The 21625-nt window shown below is 37.3% G+C and overlaps 2 protein-coding genes across 2 annotated transcripts; both read right to left on the bottom strand.

Annotated features, from left to right (window-relative positions):
• Positions 1–1245: 1245 nt before the first annotated feature.
• LOC145901995 (histone-lysine N-methyltransferase SUV39H2-like) lies at positions 1246–8118 on the bottom strand. The gene is made up of 8 exons (XM_082989832.1): positions 7748–8118; positions 7126–7290; positions 6653–6850; positions 5570–5787; positions 4976–5126; positions 3547–3699; positions 2947–3088; positions 1246–2550 (listed from the first exon to the last, which is right to left on the bottom strand). Exons 1-8 carry the CDS (start codon positions 8084–8086, stop codon positions 2366–2368), a joined length of 1551 nt encoding a protein of 516 aa, XP_082845958.1. The 5' UTR covers positions 8087–8118; the 3' UTR covers positions 1246–2365.
• A 2067-nt stretch (positions 8119–10185) lies between these two features.
• Positions 10186–21053, bottom strand: LOC145895014 (protein smoothened-like). Its single transcript, XM_082983756.1, has 16 exons — positions 20703–21053; positions 20239–20338; positions 19829–19937; positions 19370–19570; positions 17830–18002; positions 16865–17021; positions 16409–16533; positions 15313–15476; positions 14896–15004; positions 14091–14279; positions 13533–13637; positions 13076–13193; positions 12643–12837; positions 11797–11871; positions 11509–11641; positions 10186–11206 (listed from the first exon to the last, which is right to left on the bottom strand). Exons 1-16 carry the CDS (start codon positions 20908–20910, stop codon positions 10770–10772), a joined length of 2598 nt encoding a protein of 865 aa, XP_082839882.1. The 5' UTR covers positions 20911–21053; the 3' UTR covers positions 10186–10769.
• Between the last annotated feature and the right edge of the window lie 572 nt (positions 21054–21625).

Consider the following 21625-nt stretch of genomic DNA (forward strand, 5'->3'; position numbering starts at 1 on the left):
GATATATCATGTTACACAGCTCTGTTTATAATTTAGAAGAAAAATATATTTCGCCACAAGTGGACATGGGCGGTTTCCACAGTTTATTTAAATACAATCCTCGTCAACGTGTTGTACATTTTGTCCTAATCAAATACTAAATCATGGATAACTCCAACTGTGAGCAGAGGTGTGACATTTTTGACCAGCAGAAGTATTTCATATGTTAATCTCTTTTGGGCCACCTGGTTGAAGCACATGCATAATTGAGGATAAAAATTGATTTTCATCACTGGCTGGGAGTTCAATTTTGCGTCAAATATGACAGATTGAATTGTTTGCACATCTGTCAGATATACTAGGTTGTTGGCAGAGGTTTAAGCCCATCTGTTATACGTCAATACTTCGATTGACATTAATTAACCTCGGTTGGCATATTCTATGGGTGATAAGCAGAGCAATTGTTTGTCATAAAAGATAAACTTTTCCATAGGGTTTAGATGCATTTTTGAAACGAACAAATATCACATTATTTTTGTTCTATATACTGCAAAATTAGTAAGATGTACTTTATGGGTCGCAAAGTTTGTTTTAGTTTACATTGGAATGATTCTTGTGTTAATATCTCTTATACAATGGCTGTTATAAATGGTGAATATTTTAATAATGTATGGGTTTCATAGTTGATCGCAATGTATAACAGTCCGAAGCAATTACGGATTGTTTGTTATTTAACTGATGGATTGCTAAAAATTTTGTGAAAAAATCCTCCAAAATAAGAGGATACTTTAGCAAAAATAAAGTCATTTTTTGAAACTATTAAGTCATAATAATGCTGCACCATAAATCACACGTCAAAATGCGACAGATTAAATGACCAAAAAATTTTGTGCAGACTGTTTTGACCTGTAAGGTTTCATCAGTGCAGCTGGTGACTGTGGCATCACTGAACCTGCTTAACAGAGAGAAACCACTGTGGGGCGTACTGTGTCAAACAAACCATTACAGCTCTATCATTATTATGGCTCTTACGCATTTATGTGTTTGTATGTGGCGTAATCTTCGCCTGTAACAATCGCGAAAACATTGTGACAGAAGAATAGCATCTGTCTGCGTTATATACGCCGCATTTTACCTTGGATTGGCATATGGAAATACCTAGGGTAATTGTTGAATTAACATCACATATTTTTAACACTCGTTTTGTCGCAGTCGTCCATTGTTGCATAAGGATGGACACCAAGAATGATGCATTACAACGGACAGAAAACAGAAGACACGCCACGGGTTGTAAAAATGCAAATCGGAAATTTTTGCCATTTGGTTATAAAACTCCGTTCGAAATTTACGCCACGTAAAAAGGTAAAATACATTCTAAAACCTGGACGATAATGCAAGGTTTGTAAACATGGGAAATACATCCTAGAAAAAATTTGCTGGGCAGACAGATGCGCAAATGAGAGAGGCAGCAGTCATGTTTTTGCTAATTGCAGTATAACTTGCTAAAGAACAGAAAACAACTACACAAAACAAGTGACAGTAAGAGCTTCTATCATAACGCTACAAAAAAGATTGTCCCGTTAATGATGGCTTCTTACGTCACACAAAGCAAGAGGCCAACATAAAAACGGTGTAGGTCTATTGCAACAAACAAAAGCAAAAATTTCACGAATTTTCAAAGTTATGACGCCGTGGCCGCACTCTCGTAACAAGGTTCGACGAGCAACGTATGAACAATGTCTACGCCACCACGTTAGGGATTTAACATGTAACACCGTTGGGTTTTAGTCTACGCCATTTGGGTGTTCATTACGGGTACAAAAGATTCGACACAAAGAGTGATTTTAAGAATATTTGTCGGAAAACGCAGCAGCAAAGAAAGCGCCGAAATATTTGAATGCGTTGTGACGTAATGTGAAGGGTCTTTGTTAAAAAATATCTTAACGAAGATCCGCAAAATCAAAACTGTGCGTTAGGTGATTAAGGCTGGGCGCTGTGCAAAAACGTATGCGATGTTGATGTTGAGCGCACATGAGGGTAAACCCATATGCGAGCAAATGGAGGTCAAATACTCACGTCATTAACGGAAAACGTCCATATAAGTACGTTGGTCCGGCTAGCGCTAGGCGTTCATGTCCACCAGACGTATTACTGTGAAATATGACAGGGAAAGCTCTGCCAACCGTCAGATCAAATGGTAATGGGCCTCAGTTAATAAACATAGGAAGAAAAAGCACTCGTCCCAGTAAAAACCACGAGGAATCGTCTTCGCCACAATATGTGACGACACAGATCACTGTGTGACGTCACATATCACTGTGTGACGTCGCAGATCACTAAGTTTGATTAAAAATCCGATGAGAAATCGTCCCACTGGTGGCATGTTTTAAATCAGCCAACCTCGGCAGTTGGTGGATCCACAGAGACACTTGGTGCGTTTGAGGATGGAAGAGCAGGAGGAGGAACGGGAGACATCGGACGCCGTGTCGTCATTTCCTGTCGGTCCTCCCACACCTGGAACACCGACCGCGTTTCCGGTGAGGTCGTTAATGGTGACGTCTTCTTGCCCGTCTGCAATCAGTTTTGTTTAAACGTGGGTGCTTGCTGGGTTGCAAAAAATTGAAGTGCATTAAACGTATCAAAGACGTTTACATCAGATTTCATCGCGTATTAGAATGTTCTTTCAAGGAATAGTTTTTTACCTTAGATTTACAAGAAATACGTAGGTCAACGGAGATATGGGGAGTTGAAAAGCGTGGGAATAATATTAACAATTATCTCCAATTTTGTTTTCAATATTTAAACAATAATTATCTATGCCTAACTAATATTTATAGAACGTATGTTCACCATATAAATGCGTAATAATTGGACTTATTGCACATAAAAAACACATACAGTTTGATAAAACAACAATGGAGGGAAAGGCTTTGACAGGATCGATTCACCTCGCTGCACAATACTGACCTGTCATGTCGCCAGTCATTTGATAATCGAAAGTGAGTTCCTCGTTGATGGCAATATTCCTACGTGCAAAAAGCGCAATTCGTGGAAATGAAGGATCTATGTTGTCAATGAAAACGTTGTAGACTTGCAGATTCGGAGAGCACTGCACAAAGCAACAAATATTACCGATATTTTCGCAATTTACACATCGGAGTAGTCGCGTTGAACAGTTGTTATTCAACGTATGTCACACTTTAGTGAATTTTTGTGAAAAAAAAACAAGCGTATTATTGCTGATTTTATGAATTTGACCGATCATTCACACGATATTAACGGCCTAAACGACGATTCCTCAAACGACAATGGCTAGCCAAGTGTTTCCCAACGGTGCCCTGTGTCCCCCCTAGGGTGATCACAAGTAGAATTCGCACTGACTGGGTTTTCCCAAAATTCATTAAAATCGGATTTTTGCTTTCCAATTGATTTTTTATGGATGAGTCACAGGTCATTCAACGTGGCTGTGTGTTTGGAGGGGCGGACTAAGCATATTAGGCTGAAAACCACGTCTAACTTTACACCGCAGCACCTGGGTCAACGACAATGGGGAAAGCGCGTTCGTACCGAGTGGTTCACAAAATGTGAGATATTTCCGTAGTTTGTCGCGTCCACAGTGAGGGGGTTTTCGACATCTGAGAAGTCGAGATCGAACAAGTAAGTAATTCCAGAATTGTCGTAAATCTTGCCCCGACTCTCCGCCTCGTCGTTGGTGATCACCTGTCGATGACAAACAAAGTGTGAATGTTAGGATTCGGCCGAGGAGCAGGTATATTTTTTACTATTGGGTCAAATTCGAATTTAACAGGGAATCCAATTATTGACCGCGAATCCCTTGTATTCTCAATGTGCTTAACTCAAATTTAAACATTGATGATTGAAATCACGCATTGTCGTTTGGATTTGGAAGAAAATAGGAGTGCACGAGAATTCAGTGCACAAATAACGAATAAAATTATGACGCCATACCAAAAATTGAAACGTTGAGTAAAGTTTCATAACGACCACTATGTTAATTTTATGACGTCAACAAATATTTTAATTCGGTTGAATAATGTCTGGAGCCTGCAGGTATTCGGTTTCGGCCTAATCCAAATCTTTTCTATGACATCCCAAGGCAGTGCGCGGGTGGCACCCACAGACCATTAGGATAAATTGATTGATGACTACAATAATATTTTTGGCATCCGTAACGAGGCTGCACAATGCTCTTGCTTGCAAACCCAGAACCTTTACGAGGGACAGGGGTAGATAAAGTAGGAAGCGACACCTATTTGGAATATATTGTAACACCATAAATAAGGCACCGGTGGCAGACATGAAGGTGATTTGTCTAGAGATTGATTTTCGTTTCTCATTGGCGCGTGCACGCTTATCTGCCAACCTTGGGACCAAAATCGCCAGTATTGAGTCATAATTAGTTTCGGATAGTAACTAAACCCCTGGAGAACATTTCTGGATCAGTCCGTGGCGAAGGGTAATGTCAAGAACCTTTCTGAAACATATTGTGCATTTCTACACGACCTCTTTGCATTGACTACTTGCGGCCAATTATCGGAGTATTTATATTAGCATCGTAGTGTTTACACCATAGTGTAAGATTCTCACAGCGCCCACTGTGCTCACAAAGAATGCGTTTATCGTAGTGCAGGTCACAACACCGCGACCGCTGCTCTTCAGGTAACAATTTTAGCATGTGTTATTTTACCGCCTTTTCGTCTTCCCACTGTAAGGCCTCCTTGAAATCCAAGTACGCCAAAAAATGCATAGGATTGCAACGAAACTTGTGTGCAAGTCAGTTCATACCATGCAAGGAGTTTAAAACCCAAGATTTTCGCTGGAACTTCCACGCAGTTTAAATCTTTCATCCTATGTTTGAATAACGTTTTAACGAATGTATCGTTAGTGACGTTCTCGGAAACGATTGCCATATAAGCCCAGGTGTGTTTGCTTTAAAATGAACGGCTGGTTTCGGTCTCGAAAGCCGCAAACGTACCTCTCCAACGTATTCCATTACGAACGCGCCTTTCGGAATCGGCTCGAGTGCCTTTACACCCCAGCCCTTGTGGGTGGTGCGAAAGAGAGACATGGCCAGTTGTGGTCCCTTCTGTACGATACGGTTTGGACAACTGAGTCCGCATTGGCACCTGCAATGACAGGATTTATGGTTGTACACACTTGCATATGTAGATTGTATTATAATAGCCTCGAGGTTTAGGTGTAAGATAAAACACATAAAAACGTTTTTGTTTTATGTATAATTACGTTGTTGGTATTGGAGTTCAGATATTTCTTATACTATTGCATATCATAACTTTACACCAACTAGTATGTATACATGTATGTTATATATATATATATATTATATGCATATACTGTATGTATTACAACAAAATCATGCAAACAGTCGCATACAAAATGTAAAATGCTTTAAGTAAACAGATAAATATGTGTATGGTACACATGTGTAAGTAAACTAATTGGAAACATTGCAACACCCCATTTAAACAAATGCCAGAAAACAATATTTAACCAATATTCAAATCATATGAAAAGACATATTTTTGGAAAGGGTCAACATGCAACAAACCTTGAGTTGCATTCAAAAATCGGTTTTCCAGGTTTCAGTTTGATGAGTCCATTGACATATGCTGGTTTTGATTTGTGCATGGCAGGACAGCACAGACCTTGTTCCAGAGGTAGAGAACAACTTCCAACACATGTACATCCCAACAGGGGATCAGTTGGAATGCAAACACCAACTCCAGCAATGTTTTGTTCAATGTATGTGAAACTTTCTGGCAGGGGCTAAAAAAAGGTTCCAGGCATGTGACCGGTGTGAATTGTTGGCATAAATATTCACTTGCACAATGTAGGTGTGTTTGAGTGGGAAACAAGGTATAAGTTACCAACTGAACTGCATCAAGTAGTAATAGACAAGCTCACACTAACATAAAATGTATACATGTCATGATTAATTGCATTATAGCAAATGAAATACGGTCCTCATTTAGACCAGGATATGATGCAATCGTCATAACAGCAGGGTTGTCTATGACCAATAAAAACTCCATCTTTAAACTATGAAAGCCATCACCAAACAAAATAAACCATTATAAAAACTTAAGTTAGACTTGCACAAACGAAACAAAACCATGGTGCCAGTGGCGGATCTAGAAAAAATATGTGGGGGTGTTCGGTTTCGGTACCTAAGTAATGAAGACGTTAGATGAGGTTACAATTTTTTTAGGGCATTTACCTTGTAAATTTAGCTGCAAAAAACAGGTAAGTGCATTACTGTAATTAAGCGAAATACCGAACAACTTTTGTGAAACACAAGACTTTTTAGTTGCTTTTGTGCATGTGCGCTTGTCCAGTTTTTGCGAAACAATGCAATTGTTGTATCTGTATCCTCAACATGTATAATTGCGGTGGAATTTTTTTTAAACTGTGCCTATTAAAAATAAATCTGTAATGGTCTAGGAGGTGGTCTTGGTGCTTTAACCATGGTCTATTTAGACCAGGAAGTGATGCAATTGTAATAATAGTAGAGTTGTATATGACCAATAAACACTCCATTATATAACCAACCAAAATGACATATTTTAACCAGAAAGCAATACAGACAAAACAGTTTTTCGTGAAGTGGTGAAGGTTGAATTGTAAAACTAACCTCCAAATCGACCTCATTTTCCACGGCAATTAGAGGGGCACCCCTTGTCAATGCATTGATGCTAGTTTGCCATGCCAAAAGTTTGGCCTGTGCTTCTTGTTTCTCCAAAGAATATTTCGCTTCAAAGTGAAAGTTGTTTGGAATTATATCGAATAAATGTTGCAGCAAACAATCTTTTTTCTTCCGTCGTCTGAAGAGCTTTAAATAAAATCTTTATCAGTTGCATTGCATTTCAGTTGCATATTTTTACACAACTTATATGACAAGTCAATATTTCATACAACAAACCCAATCAAAAACACATGTAAATCATAAATTGTGGATATTCACATTACACATGTGAAATTGGGTTTGGGAAGTGCCACAAAAGATGTATTTTATGTTATTACATATATATATTATGTATAATATATGTATATATAATATAAATATGAATGTTGTAGCACCAGTCACAATATGGTAACTTAAATCACCTTTGACCATGTGAGGTTTCGTTGGGTAAGAAACAAGTTAAGCTGCTTTACATAATCAGAGTGAAACTCTTCAATAAGTCTTGAACAACTTAAGTTAGACACAGATTCCCAGGTGTTTGCTTCCCGGGGCCAACCGACCCACTTTACCAAGTAGTAGCGTTTTCCCTGAGAAATGCAAACAAGAAAAGATTTTTATAAAATCACTGTTTTTCCAGCAACATAATAAACAATGAAACACAAGAATATTACAGGACTTTTGCTAGGTTAGCAATAATTACAGAAAAAATATATTCATCATCCAAATCCATAAATATGCTAAATCAAGATATATAATATTTCATTATCAACGGGATACAGAAGTTGAATGGAAATTCAAAATAAGTTTTAATATTACACAAATTAGCAATGTGATTGTCATGCTTTTGTCTGAATACGGGTTTTACTTGATTGCAAAATTGTTTGTGTGGAAAATGTTTTGTACTTCAATAGAAGTTTCGGAGTTTTAAAATATAAAAAATCTGTAAGGTCTCCGGGACACAATGGATCAAAATAAAACATGCATGATGATGTCACAACGGTACCAAACGTAGGTTATGATATTTCCAAGTTAAACTAAACTTACTTCTATTACTTTAAAGTCTGCTATGTACTCAACTTCCAAAAATGAACAGGACTTCTTAGCCTTCGTTGCTTTTAGTTGGTGAGCTTTCACAAGAATTTTTTTGCAAAATACAGGACCTCCAAAACCAATCCTTTTTCCATTTACAGCAGTTGGGCTGTAGTTATAGAACCACTTGGTCTTTTCATCAGGTAATGACCTTTTAAACTTTCTTGGCTTGTGTTTAAAATGTAAGCCTTTTTTGTTAGCTGTATCTTGCAGCATTTCCATAACCATAACGCATGGTATGTGTAGGTCCTTTGGCTTAAAATCAAACTTTGGCTTTTTGGATGGTGGCTCCATTTGTTGGTGTACTGTTATTTCATGGTGATACTACAATATCCCTGCAAAAACAAAGGTATCACTGATGAGGGTGTTAGCACGCACATGTATATGATACAATTACAATATAGCCTAGGCTATGCAGAAAAACAACAATACTTCGCAAAATAAAAAAAAATCTACTCCATCAATGATTAATGACCACCCTTTAATATGTTACAACACCTACTTCATGTCTACTAGAAATGTCTGTTCCCAAAGCTATAAAAACAAAGCTTAACGAGTTCAAACACAGCGAAATGCTAGGCAGAATTTCCATGAACTCATTGCACGAAAAGTACGTGAAGCAAACTTTCCCGCGTGCACGGATAAAATCACAACGACTGAAAGCAATTTCCATCCGGTTCACAACAACACTAATCTGGTTATCATCGAAAATTTGTGCTGTCTGATCTGGAAAAGCGAACTGTTGCGAATTAACAGGCCGATTAGCATCATTATTGGCATAAATGTCATTCCTTTTTAGTTTCAAATATTCACTATGTACGTAAATATAACGACGTCATAATCTGATCAAGTGTTATTTTCTTATGTCTTAATGTTTAAACGTAGTCGAGTCTGAAGTAATATTTAATTTTAAACTTCATTAATACAGCAGGAATATAAGTAACCCGTATTTGTACTATTGCTTTGCCATGCAAAATTTGTCAAAACGAAAAGGTGATACACCGGCGTTCTGACTTTAAGGACGCAGTGAACCGTATCTGCAGCGTCATTCGTTTGGAATTGTGGTCGTGCAATGTAAACCGCCTCTGATGTGTGAGAATGTGCCCGCAATCGCATTGCAAAGCCGCATGTGGGACAACGTCGCAGCTGAAACTGTTTTGATAAGAACTTTTTCCCGGGTTCCATCATTGGGGGAGTTTTTGTTTAACAGGAACACTTTATCTTAAATGATGCCCCAGGGACTTATCCACATGGTATTTACGAAAACACTGCCTTTCTCGCACAATATCGCATATCACGTGACTTCCAGTTTATACGGTTTTCGCCTTTCCCACTATTGTATTCTCTTCCATGCTATTCTATTTGATTTGATTCCATTTTGAACAAGACTAATTCTGATGTCTTTAATGTGAACAAGATAGCCCATACAACGCTGGAAAACTTCATGCAGACGTTTCGGATGTGTTCTACAATCATCATTCCAGCATTTGGGCTATCTTGTTCATATTGAAGATGTACAAAACCGTGAGTTATGTTCCTAAATTCTGATTTCGATTCGATCAATAAACTATAATTGGGATTATTCTGCCTGCCCACATCTCAGCCGAGAGCACAGGTGAACAGACAATTCAGTGGCAACTCGCCAAAAGGTCAGCCGACCTTCATTGAGACTCATTGCGCTAGCATCCTCGAGACGAATTGTCAGGGAAGCCTATAGTACCCTGCATATCTGAAAATAATGATTCGGCCGCATAGTAGACGCGCTAGTTGCTGTTAATTCGAGACGTTTTTATCGCCCAAACTTAAATTTTCGTTTATGTTACTTGATCAATATATTCCTTAACAGTTTCTGCTTTGTGCAAACGTAAAATTTTGCTGAAAAACGAATTACCGCTGCTCTCCACGTGTTTTATTGAAGATATTCCTGTCTAAACCAATGCATTTTCCGCCAATCTTTACCTGCAGCATTTTGCAACGTCGTGCCCATTTATGACGCGATATCAAAACCACGAATATGTGAAACGCGTTACCGATTTCATGTTTTTATACGCCCATTTCCAATCGACTGAGAGGCACTGATGTCTGATTTCTCCAAAGAAAGTTTCGTGTGCTTTTGTTGGGTCTCAGGCCTGTTGGTTTTTGATTCTTTTAACCTGATAACTCTGGCGGAAATGAAGCATTTCTACAGAAAGTATTCGTGATTCATAAATCTGATACAAACCTCTGCCACAAGTCGGAAAATAAAGCGGCATTTTTAACCAAATATGGACCTGGATCTAAAACTGTTGGCCCCGTCTGAGGTGACTAAGACTGCATTCACATTTTTTGTCAACAGGTTTGCTTTAGCATGTAGGCTTTATCCAAATCAATAATTGCAGTGAACATCCTTTCCGATTTTACGAATTTTAATCAATGTGAAATGCAATACGGATGAGCAACCGAGAATACGTGACTTTGTACAGGAAAACAGTATCAGACAAAATGGCCTTGAGCAGAGTCATGAGAACAATAAGGCACCGATAACTACAAAGGCTTTGTGGTTGGACGGGTTAGCAGGGCCAGAGCAAGGAGTAGGCAGGTTCGGCTTCCATGATTGGCGTGCATAAAAAATACTGCAATATATGATAGGTAGCATAAAAACGTAGGTAAATTTGACCATTGGGCGTAATCAGCGCTAGAAATTTGCATTCATTAATCAAGGCACCTACTTCACTGCATGGCTGGGGTTTAGGATAGAAAATAGTGCAACGGGAAGTGTACCAATGTAAAAATTTGCTACAAGGCTTGGATGGTGCAGTGGAAATAAAGCGAACAGACAGGGAACCTATTTTGAAACGATGGACGGACACAACACGATTTTTACACTAATAACCGTGTATAAACAGATGGCCAAACTTCGGCAGGTAAATCAAACAGAAAAGCGTTATAAAACGAGGCACTTGAAAAACTAAAACCATATGTATAGAAATAAAAAAAATTAGGACCGTGGATTTTGGAGGAATTCCATGGAGTTTTGCGAGGCACTGCTGCACAAGTTATCCGAATAGTTACTGGCAACGGACTCGGAAGTATTTGGACAGTTACGATGCATCCCTCCTTCAATGCCGTTGATGCCATCGCTTGAAACAGGCATCGTTTGATCGTATGGAGGCTTACTGTTAAATTTGCCACGATTTCCGTGACTTCCATCATTATTGGATGGAATCTTCTTAGACGCTGAGTAAGTGAAGTCGGCAGAATCAATAGGTTGGCAATGTGGCAAATGGCTGTCAGTTGCTTCGTGCCACGTGTCAGTAGCAGGGCGGGTGGCATTGCGCAAGATGCCACGCAGTTTGGGTTGTTGGTTATGGTCTGCAACCTCACCGGGGAAGTGTGCCACCTCTGGTTGGTTGTATGGCATGTGACACTGACACCCTAAAACAAATAAACATGCCATGAAGAGTATTCATTTGATTTGAGTTTAAAATAAGAGCTTTCACAGATGAGGATTGGCTTTAAACAAACATGTACATATGCTACTGCAATACACAACTAATACAGACAGGACTGTCAATACCAACCTTCATGATAAGATACAAATTATTCCACTATAGTTCCACTGGAAGACCGTAGGTTAATGAAAGCATTTTTAACAATACAACTGTTATGGCACAAAAGTACTTGGCTTGACATTGCAACAGAAACAAAGCACAACAATAAGCACCAAATTCACTCACCTGGCGCACAAAATGTATTCTGGATTTGTTCGTATTGTTGGTTGTCATGGTAATAAGGGTGAGACAGGTGGGTTGCTGACGGGTTAACTGGGTAGTGATAGGGGGATGTCCCAATAAAGTGGTCACAATATTTCTAGACAAAAAATAATTAAAAAATTACCTTTTTGCAAGTAATTCATATCTCAAAAGTGTTGGAAAATACGAACTAACGTTATGATAAAGGTAATGCTTAAAATAAATCAAAAAAATTTAACGCTAAATTTAGAAAAGTGTTTATAAAGTAATCACCTTTGTGTGTGCAACCTTCATTGTTTCATTATGTTGTTCATCATCTTTTACCTCTTTTAGGTCTTGCCCATCAATCTGTTGAAAGATAATAAATTAGCATCTTACTTTTGAATAAAAGAATGCAATTTTGAATTATTTTGCACACTTCTGTAAACAAAAAAACACACTAGGGAACATATCAACAGCTTGCGCCATAAAACAAAAACATACAAACATTTTTTTTACAAGAACCTTAAAAAATATCTTTCCTTAATAAAAAAAAATATAGAACTGTTCAAGGATTTACTCGCAATCCCAAGAACAAAAAGGCTGGCAAATATTACAGAAAACATAAAAATGTACTATTTAATTTAGACGTTTTGAATACAATTTATGTCATCATTAACTTTCAATAAAATGATCATATTAAATATGTTAAAAGCCCAAACATATTGAACAAAACTGGTCTACGTTTTCTGCAACATGGGCCAGTCTGCTTGTTCTCAGATAGTTTTAAACCATTTTTTAGCGAAAAGAACATATTTTAATTTGTGTAAGGTGCAAACATTTTATAGTTGCAGCTTATTTTCAATTGCATCCTGCACAACATTATGTTATGTTAAAGTTATTGTGAATTTGTTGCAACAGACAGAAAAGCAGGACAGATTCATCTTTTTATATGACAGTCTTAATTGCTTTCATACAACAATACCCCTTGTCTGCAATACGTATTATAGACAATCAGTATTGCAGCAACACGACATTTAAGAAAAAATTCTGATATGAAGTGAAGTAGAAGAATGTGTGAAATGTGAAGTAAAGACTGGATTAAAACAGTTTAATCTTTAATTGCCCAACTGTACTTACATATTGAGCTACGGCCCACAATCCTGGCTCTATATCAGTGTCACCCTTTTTGTTGGGTTCTTTCTTTCGTGACATCTTTGGTGGTTGCCACGTGACATTGGGGTGGTTGTCAAGCTTACATTTCTCTTCAGGAAGGAGACCTCCTCTTCTGAAAACCATCTTTGGGACATTTCTTACCCAGCTTGATGACACATCCTGTGTTTTAATAAAATGTTGAAAAATTTTTCTGCTTACAAATGTTTTAAAGGGCAAAATTTTTATTATCATTAGATTTATATTTACAAATACATTCAATTTAACTCAGTGTACACTTATTTAAAAGTAGAAAGACAAATTTAACTGATATTTTCATACGTTAGACATCCTGGCCACTGTACTGTTTAAAATGATAAATTTCTTATTCATAAGAAATATCATATGTTTGACAAGCTACCTGTGACATGCTGTGCATGTGTAAATCCATATCCACAGGATCCTGGTGAGTCATTGTGTGTTCACTGTATTCAATATCTGGCCCATCATCCTCATCTTCATCAAGGTTGTTGTGACTTCTGCTCATTTAATTGAAATTTTGTAACATGTGGCAGAATATTTACAATCCTAAATAGTAAGACTGGCTAATGGTTAGGCTACAATATGTTGATTACTGGGTATTTCTTCAAATCCGTAATACTATATTTGTAAGTAGGGTTGTTGGTGTTGCATGAACTTTTATTGTCTGGGTTGTATTTTAAACCTACATTCCGCATGTAAAGCATTTATCAAAAATACCAAACATGAAGTGCATTTTGTGACAAATATAATGATAACATTTTTAATAAAAATAACATTTTTTTTATGGTCTTGTCAATTTTGGCATAAAAGTAACAGCTAAAAGCTAGTGTTCATACTTGGACATGTTTTTCTTGAGAATATTTCTCAGTGCAAATGCTTTGGCAATCATCCTGCTCCGGTGGCGAATTCTCTTCATTTCATCATCACTTCTTCCTATGAATCTGGAAGAGAAAAATAAAAATGATAAACATAATCTAAGCAAAGTGGAGTCAATAATATGAATTGTGTTAGCTGCAGACAGATGGCCACTGTTTCGACCTGTTAGGTCCTTTTTTAGACCTTTTTAGCTTACACGATAAACATAATGTTTAGCCCAAGACCTAACAATGGACACAACAATCTGACATACGATTTTTTTTTAAATGTGTATTTAACAATAGTATTTGGTTTGTAAGCATTTGTTCTACAAAGACAATGGGGACTTTGGCTCATTTTAATATTTTCAGAAACTGCAATCAAAAAGACAGTGAGGAAATTAGGATAAGGCTGGTATATAAACCTTACAAATTTGACCCTTACATCAGCCAGACGAACTTGTAAATTTTATAACTATGGAGCTAAACCTGCCTTGGTCTATCCCAAGAATTGACAAGATAACAAAAAGGGTGTCTTACTTATACCACGCTCTCCTCCAGTTGAGGAATGAGGCCTTGGTCCAAACCCACATACTCATGACAATTCCTGTCCCAAACAAGGCAACCATGTTGAGCTTGATGACACTCAGACTTGGTTGATTGTGAAGATGACATGTAAGAGGTGGACTGCCACTGAGCTGCTGTTGCACTGACACATTGGCTCGACACCTGGCAAAAAGAACAAATATCATTTGATTAAATCAATAAAACTAAAAAGCAAATCATTTTTTTTTTGGTTTTCTGGCATGCTGTTCAAAGGAGGCTTAAGTTCTCCAGAGATAAATTCTTCAAAAAAAAATCATGGTGTCTGGTGACAAATTGTCAAATACAGGTTACTTTAATTAATATCAAGCTGTGGCTGCAATCCCAGCCAATGTATCTGTTTTCAATGTATTTGTCTCTGGCGTGTAGTAAAACTGAGTTTACAAAAAAAAAATTTTCATGTAAGAATAATTCAAGGTAAAGTCACAGAGTGCGCGATGTGGAAATGGGTTATTGTGCAATTTTATGGCCAAAGTGTCAGTGAATAACAGATAAACCAGTCATTTAGAAAAATTGCAATGAAACAATGAAAATCTTACAAGCGGCGTACTTAATAAAATAATACTAAAACTAAATCTTTTATCTTGCTCATATATAAAGTGTGACCAATGATTATGTATATACATATATTATACAATTTCCCCAAAACTCTACCACACAAACATATAGCATACGCATACACCTTGAACAGGCATGCTTCACTAAATTGATAATAACATGGCGATCATGCCTCAGCTCTTACTTGATATATTCTCTGAAACTTTTGTCCCATATAGCTTGATTTGTGAAGTCATAAACGTGGACAGAAAACGTGACAAAGACAAACATGAATGCCAGCACTGCAAACACACCTGAAGTAAAACAATAAAAAAATTATTGCTATGTTTTAGGTTCAGAAAATGATGTCGTTTTTTTACTATACTTTTTTTAGCTTTCAATGTAAACAATAACGACAACACAAACCCAGGTATAACTTATGTAAAATTCACCACCACAAACATTTTTAGCTGTTTGCTTACGCAGAAAATAGACAAAATATTCATACACAATTTTATTTTGTCGTGTTAACCAAAGTGTTAAGTTATTACTGCACTAAAAGTTATTAGATTTTATAAATACAGTATTTTTGTTTGATACAGTAAACAGCTGGACAACTTACCAATTCTGGCCATGGTCCATGTTATCCTGGACAGAGCATTTTCATTTAAAAGTCCTGTGTGGCCTGATCTGATTGAAAAAAGAATGGCTAAACCTCGAAAGATAAAAAACCCTCCGATGACGAGGACAATTCCAACGGGCAGGAGAAGAAAACCCATCCTGTACCTGAAACAGAAAAAACAGATTGCAATTTAACTTTTCTTAAAAATTTTCTATGGGTATGTTGTCCTATTCAGAGCTTATAAAATGATTTTGTTCTGTGACCCTACATCATAAAAGAAAATATCTATGCAACCCCTTTATGGGTAGCCTTGCATTGGTGATTTTAAACAGTTAATCTGCACTATACCTGAAAACAGTCTTTAGTCCTTGCCCAATATGACCTTATTCAAACAGAATATAAAACATACATAATCTGAATAAAACAGTCAACGCTAGTATGCTATTGATCATATTACTAGAATCTATTAACCTAAACTTATATTTTGTGATACCTAATGGGGACCAATGGCCATAGGCGCCTAGTTTTCATTTTTCCAGGGGGGGGGGCGGCTATATTATGACGTCATAATTTGTTGCTATGACGTCATCAAGTATCGAAAAACTGTGTTTGAATTTCAATGCATGATGCGTGTTAGCCAAAAGAGCAGCGTTAACGATGAACACACGAGATCGGTCTACGACACGACCAATAAGTACCTGTTTGCTTATCATACTGCGAGACTGACGTTGCAACAACCGATGTCAGTTACGCAAGCGAAACTAGGTCAACATGTTTTGTGTGCGTCGCGTAAGAAACACATTGTTTTTAGGTTTTATTATCTTCGAACGTTACAAATGCGACGAGTTACATAGTGCGGACAGACGCGCGTAATAGCCACTCGTTTTCTTTTTTGAAAAACCTGAGGGGGCGCCGCCCCCCCTGCCCTCCCGGACTAGGCGCCTATGCCCATGGCCCATCGTTTGAAAAGCCCTAGTTCAACTACTTTGACATCCCAAAATGAGTAAGTTACTAGCTGAAACAATTTTAAAATTTATTTACATACATAATACACAAAATCCTGCAAAAACATGGGCTTAATATTGGGTCAACCCACCAGTGATTTTTGTAGCCGACGAAACATATTCCACTCATTGAATCTCCGTCAATTTCTGACACAGCAAGACAACACAACATCAGGATAAATGGAACTGACCATGATATTAGGTGAAACTTTCTTTCCTAGGATAAAGAAAAATAAGCTGGCATGTTTGTGCTTCAAAACCAACTATTAACCCTCAATTCTCTTGAAGGCTTTGGACAAATCTTAATTGTTTCCATGTTTCTGGTTTTTATCAAATTTATGCTCTTTCAAAAATAGTATGAAAACTGGGTGGTTTGATTAAAAAAGTAGTTTATGACATAAAAAATTTGCCCACCAAATAGTTCTAATTTCAACAAATAACTGCTACAAAGTTATGCACAAGCGGGGGATGGCCGCGCGTACTTTGCTTTGCTATTACTGAAGGCCAAGAAACAGATTTAAAAATTTTTCAACCTAAGTTGAACTTGCTTTGTTTTTGAGTGGATCTTTGTTGCTTCCCTGGCTGAGGGCTCTGAAGAGAAGATACCAGGAGTAGGAAAGGATATCGAACCATGTGATCCCCGCCATCAGGAAGAAGTAAACCAGAACAAATATGATCACACATGAGGGGGATTCACCTGTGCCACTGTAACAACGGACAAGTATTTTGAAAATATCCAAACAGATGCAAAAGCTTTGATTTTTTTAAAAATAAAACTAACGACGATGAGTTAAAACATAAATCTTCTATGCAGAAAGAGGGAATAGTTGATCAAAGTTATGTTTGTTTTTTTGCGAAATGATTACAAAAAAGTGCTGACATCTCTAGTACAGGTGGTGCGGCCCAGGCAGCCATTTGGCCCAAGCTGCTGTTTAATGGGCCATGACTTAGACAGGCTGAAAGCACTGATTAAACAGAGGGGTCAAAAAATTAGGTTTAGGGAAAAACTGATAAACAGAGCCATGCTGACAAAGTGTTGAAAAGATAACAGAGTTCAGTCAGCTTTGGTGGCAGAAGAAGGAATGCTGATTAAGAGGTGACAGCTGAACCTTGGCAGTCAAACAAGACCTCCGCACAGTCATAACAAAGCACGGCCACACAGGGAGTGCCGATATTTCAACACATGTTTTGTGGTGTTTGTGAACAGATTTATGATTGCATTTCTATGAAGATTGAAATACATACCATTCTCAACACAAAGCAACTCTTGGAAAATGCAACTGACATTAGCCAGATAATCAGATATTGAAAATACAATTGCTTTCAAATGTGGACTCAGCCTTGTTTTTGTTAAATATCTGGTAGCATTCACACTACACATATTCTGACAAAACTAACAAAAACATTTACAAAAGTTGACGATGTACTATATTGTCTGCAAAAAATACACATGTACATATGACCAAAAGTCATTTGTACAATACTGCATATATAGTGATATTTCTTTACTTACACAGGCTCTCGTAAACGCATTGTACCATCTCTCCGACACACAATTTCATCTCTTGCTCCATCAAAGAACTGGGCGAGCCATCCGATACTTCCAAGGAAGAAACACATGTTAATGTAGAAGATGATTCTGGCTGGGTATTTACTAGAGTTCTTCCAGTCAATAAAGAAGGAAAGCTGAAAACAACAGTAAATGCACAAAAACTAGTTATTTAAAGTAGTGTGCAATGTAATATTGGGACGTTCATGTGTGGCCTCTTTAGATATATTTTAATAGATGGTTACTTTAAGAATAATACCATTAAATATAAATAAATCTTTCTAATTTTTTTTCACTTGTTTCAGTGATAATTAAATCCCATTGAAGCAATCCATCAATTTAATTATTCCTGCAAAATACAAAATCTATGCAATTGTTAAATCTATACAATCGAAACTATGCTTAAAGTTACCTAAATTTGCAAATGGTCACCACTGACCGATCTATTGGCACAACAACCCAAGAGGCTAGTGTCAAGTTACATACTGTGGCCACAGGTTTCAGGAAACCATTGCTGGCTGCCATGATGGAAATTGTTTTGCAACATTTCAACGGAAATTATTTTTAACCAAAACAAAGCTAATGCCATACAGTTTTCAGCAAAGTTTGATGATTGTATTATGCAACAATAAAAAGTAATTTAAACAGAATCACTTTACCGTACATGCATTCCAGAAAAAAAAAACACCCACACATATGTTTTTGTCATGTCAGCTATTTTGGAAGTCAACAAACATATACCAAAAAGCACGCAATTCAGCAATTTGACTCCAGCATGTACAGTGAAAAAATGCCAGTGTATGCCTCAAGGCAAAATAAATGATTCATGAAAATTATGGGAGAGCCCAGAGGTACAGTCAGTTAACAGTCACAGAATTTCTGACAGACACAATTTAATTTTGGACTGTCCTGTCATCAATCTTGATAACACGCTACACTGGGCATGACATCCGAGGTGGTTCACCCCTTCCCCATGCACAGAACAGGACAAACTGCCTTTGCTGTGGAGGTGCTGGACTTTCAAGTAGCACCACATTTTTCCAATTGGACTAGATTCCCTTTTCCCCAACATCACAGAAACTATTAAATCTCCATGTTTTCCCCCGCAAAACTTGCTTTCCATATCAGATCAATGTTGCAAAAAAGCGTTAAACTGGTAGGAGGATTATTATTATTATTATTATCAAGTGCTCTATAACTACTCTTTGAATTTTCACTACACAACTTGGTATAGTTCTGCTTATACAGCACAAACCAGCTTATATAGATACATAGTTGGCAATACATGGTTTTTGAAACATCAATTTATAGTAAAGACTGTATTTCGTGTTGCTATGTTTGTTAAATAACATATGTACTTAGCATCGCATATACTCTCTTGAAATCTTCAAAATAATTGAAGTTAAAGAACATTAAATACATTTCATGACACAAATACATATCAAAATCACATTGGAAGTCAAAGGAGCTAAATGTTGAGTAAAATTATTGACGCTAAACATACCATTGCAAAGAATGTGCACAAACAGGCCACTGATGCCCAACCAGCTATAAATGAGTGGATCTCATCATGTTGAGTCTGATTGAATAGAGGATTCATGCATTGCAGACCACAACCCTCGACCCCATCATAGTAGGATGCTTTGTTTGTTGTTGCAATCAGGGGAATTTCACACTTTGACTTGTTGAATGGCAGTTTCTTTATCTTTAAACAGAAGCTTGGGGATGAACGCATAAATTTGCAATTTATATGTTGGCAAAATGCATTTTTGGATATAAAATATTTACAGAGCAGTCTGTTTGATCGATGTTTTCAAATTCAAATTTTTCAATAACATATATAAATGATTTACTGCCTGCCAGGATAATTAAGTATATACAGATAATTATCCTTTACAATATTTTGTCATGTGCTAGATTTAATACTAGATGTTATAGGCAGAAGCACAAGTTGAGGACTAACCGCACATCCGTCATCAAACACATCATTGTTATCACATTGGAGAAAGTCTGGCCAACCATGCTCTATTTCCACAATTCTACATGGACTCCGAGTTGCTGCACATAAAGACCTGGAAAAGTATTAACAGAAATCCTTACAAGGTTAAAAAATAAACTGGCCTACAAAAGCAAGCTGAATTTTTTTGGCTCACTTTTTTTGATGACCTATAGGTACATGCTAATCTAAGGAGAGAAAATCAGAGTGAAACCGAAATTAAATTGGCTCATGTTGGACATTGTTTCCCTTGGCTAAATACAGAAACCTATGATTTTTTGCAGATACCCCCACCCCTCCAGTTTACTTTAGGATGGTCAACAGTAAATGTTCTCTGTTATATTAATTAAATGTACACCACAAGTGCATGTACATACCTGTCAGGAAGTCCAATCCTATTATTTTCACATGTTGGATAATAAACAGAACAAAGAAGAGGTTGAATGACATCCCAACATCTCGGAACAGCTCTTAAACCTGTGAGGAAATGTACACAATACAATCAATTAAAAGAAAAGTACATGGAAGTTGGAAAATTTCTGATTACAACATTCTTATTATCTCCCGTCCAGTCTGCAGAGCATGGCAGCTGTACGCGAAAGATTTTCTTCAACTGTTTTTGTTTGCATGCCAAACAAAAGTTTTTCGGCACGCGAATGTCGAAACATAAAACAATTAAAAGTAAGACGTTTTATCGTTTTTGTTGCACGCATGCCTATGGGTCATGCACACATGCAAGCGAAAAGTTTGTCTTTTACGCCCGAGATCTCGTCGGGAACTGCCATATTCTGCAGACCGGTCTCCTATAATGTACAGAAATTCATTTTGCAATGTTTCTTACTTGACCAAAGAAGCAGGCGACCTTTAACCTCCGTTAATGTACTGGCATCGCTGGCAAGCTCAAAAGATGTTGAAGTGACAGGAAGAGTGATCCCAAAACAGGAGGCAGACTCATTAAGCTTCTGACATGCAGATGTCGCAAACTTTTGGCATGTTTGCAAACCAACTTCGGTGGAAGTCACATTGTCAAGAACTGGAGAGGAGGTCATGGTTTTCCTTTAATCCATGCTGGCTATGTGGGCACAGTTTGCGAACAAGACAGAAAAATACTGCAACAGGTTTACCAAAAAATATTTTTGCCTATACTTAACACACACATACAGCCAAAGGTAGCCTAGTGGAAACGGAACCAGTTTCTGTTAAAAGTAAATATCTAATAATATTTTAAGAGATTAGTTGTTTCAAACTATAAGCGAGTATCTTACTTGTGGTTTTCCAAGTTTAATCACACTGGTTTCTGCAACGAATTAATAATATCAACGAGACAATGGAGAAACTTTCAGGGCCGTTACAGTTGATAAACTACATAGAAATATAAAACTTACGCGCAACTGATGCATGAGGAGCTAAACATAAACGACCCACAGTTGCATAAAAATGCCGGTTGAAATATGCATCTTTTTTTTTACTTTGTGTTTTTGGTTCTTTTTCTGAGCAGATAGAATGACAAAGCTGATGCTGCCGGGATGTTTTATTGTGACAAACCTATACACTGTACACGTAAAAAAGCCACATACCACATAGTCCATACGTCACATCATTCTTAACACCACCAAACCTTGTCTCTTGCCTTGGCTACGCTAAAGGATGTCCGTAATGTTTAAATGAGTACCATAACGTCATAGTACATATATCCAGTCGTTGACCCTATTTAGAGCTGATATGGCTATAGCCATAAGTGCAGATAGCAACTTCGGCTCGGTT

The sequence above is a fragment of the Ascidia mentula genome, chromosome 1 (genome assembly GCF_947561715.1).
Source record: "Ascidia mentula chromosome 1, kaAscMent1.1, whole genome shotgun sequence".
Taxonomy (NCBI): Eukaryota; Metazoa; Chordata; class Ascidiacea; order Phlebobranchia; family Ascidiidae; genus Ascidia; species Ascidia mentula.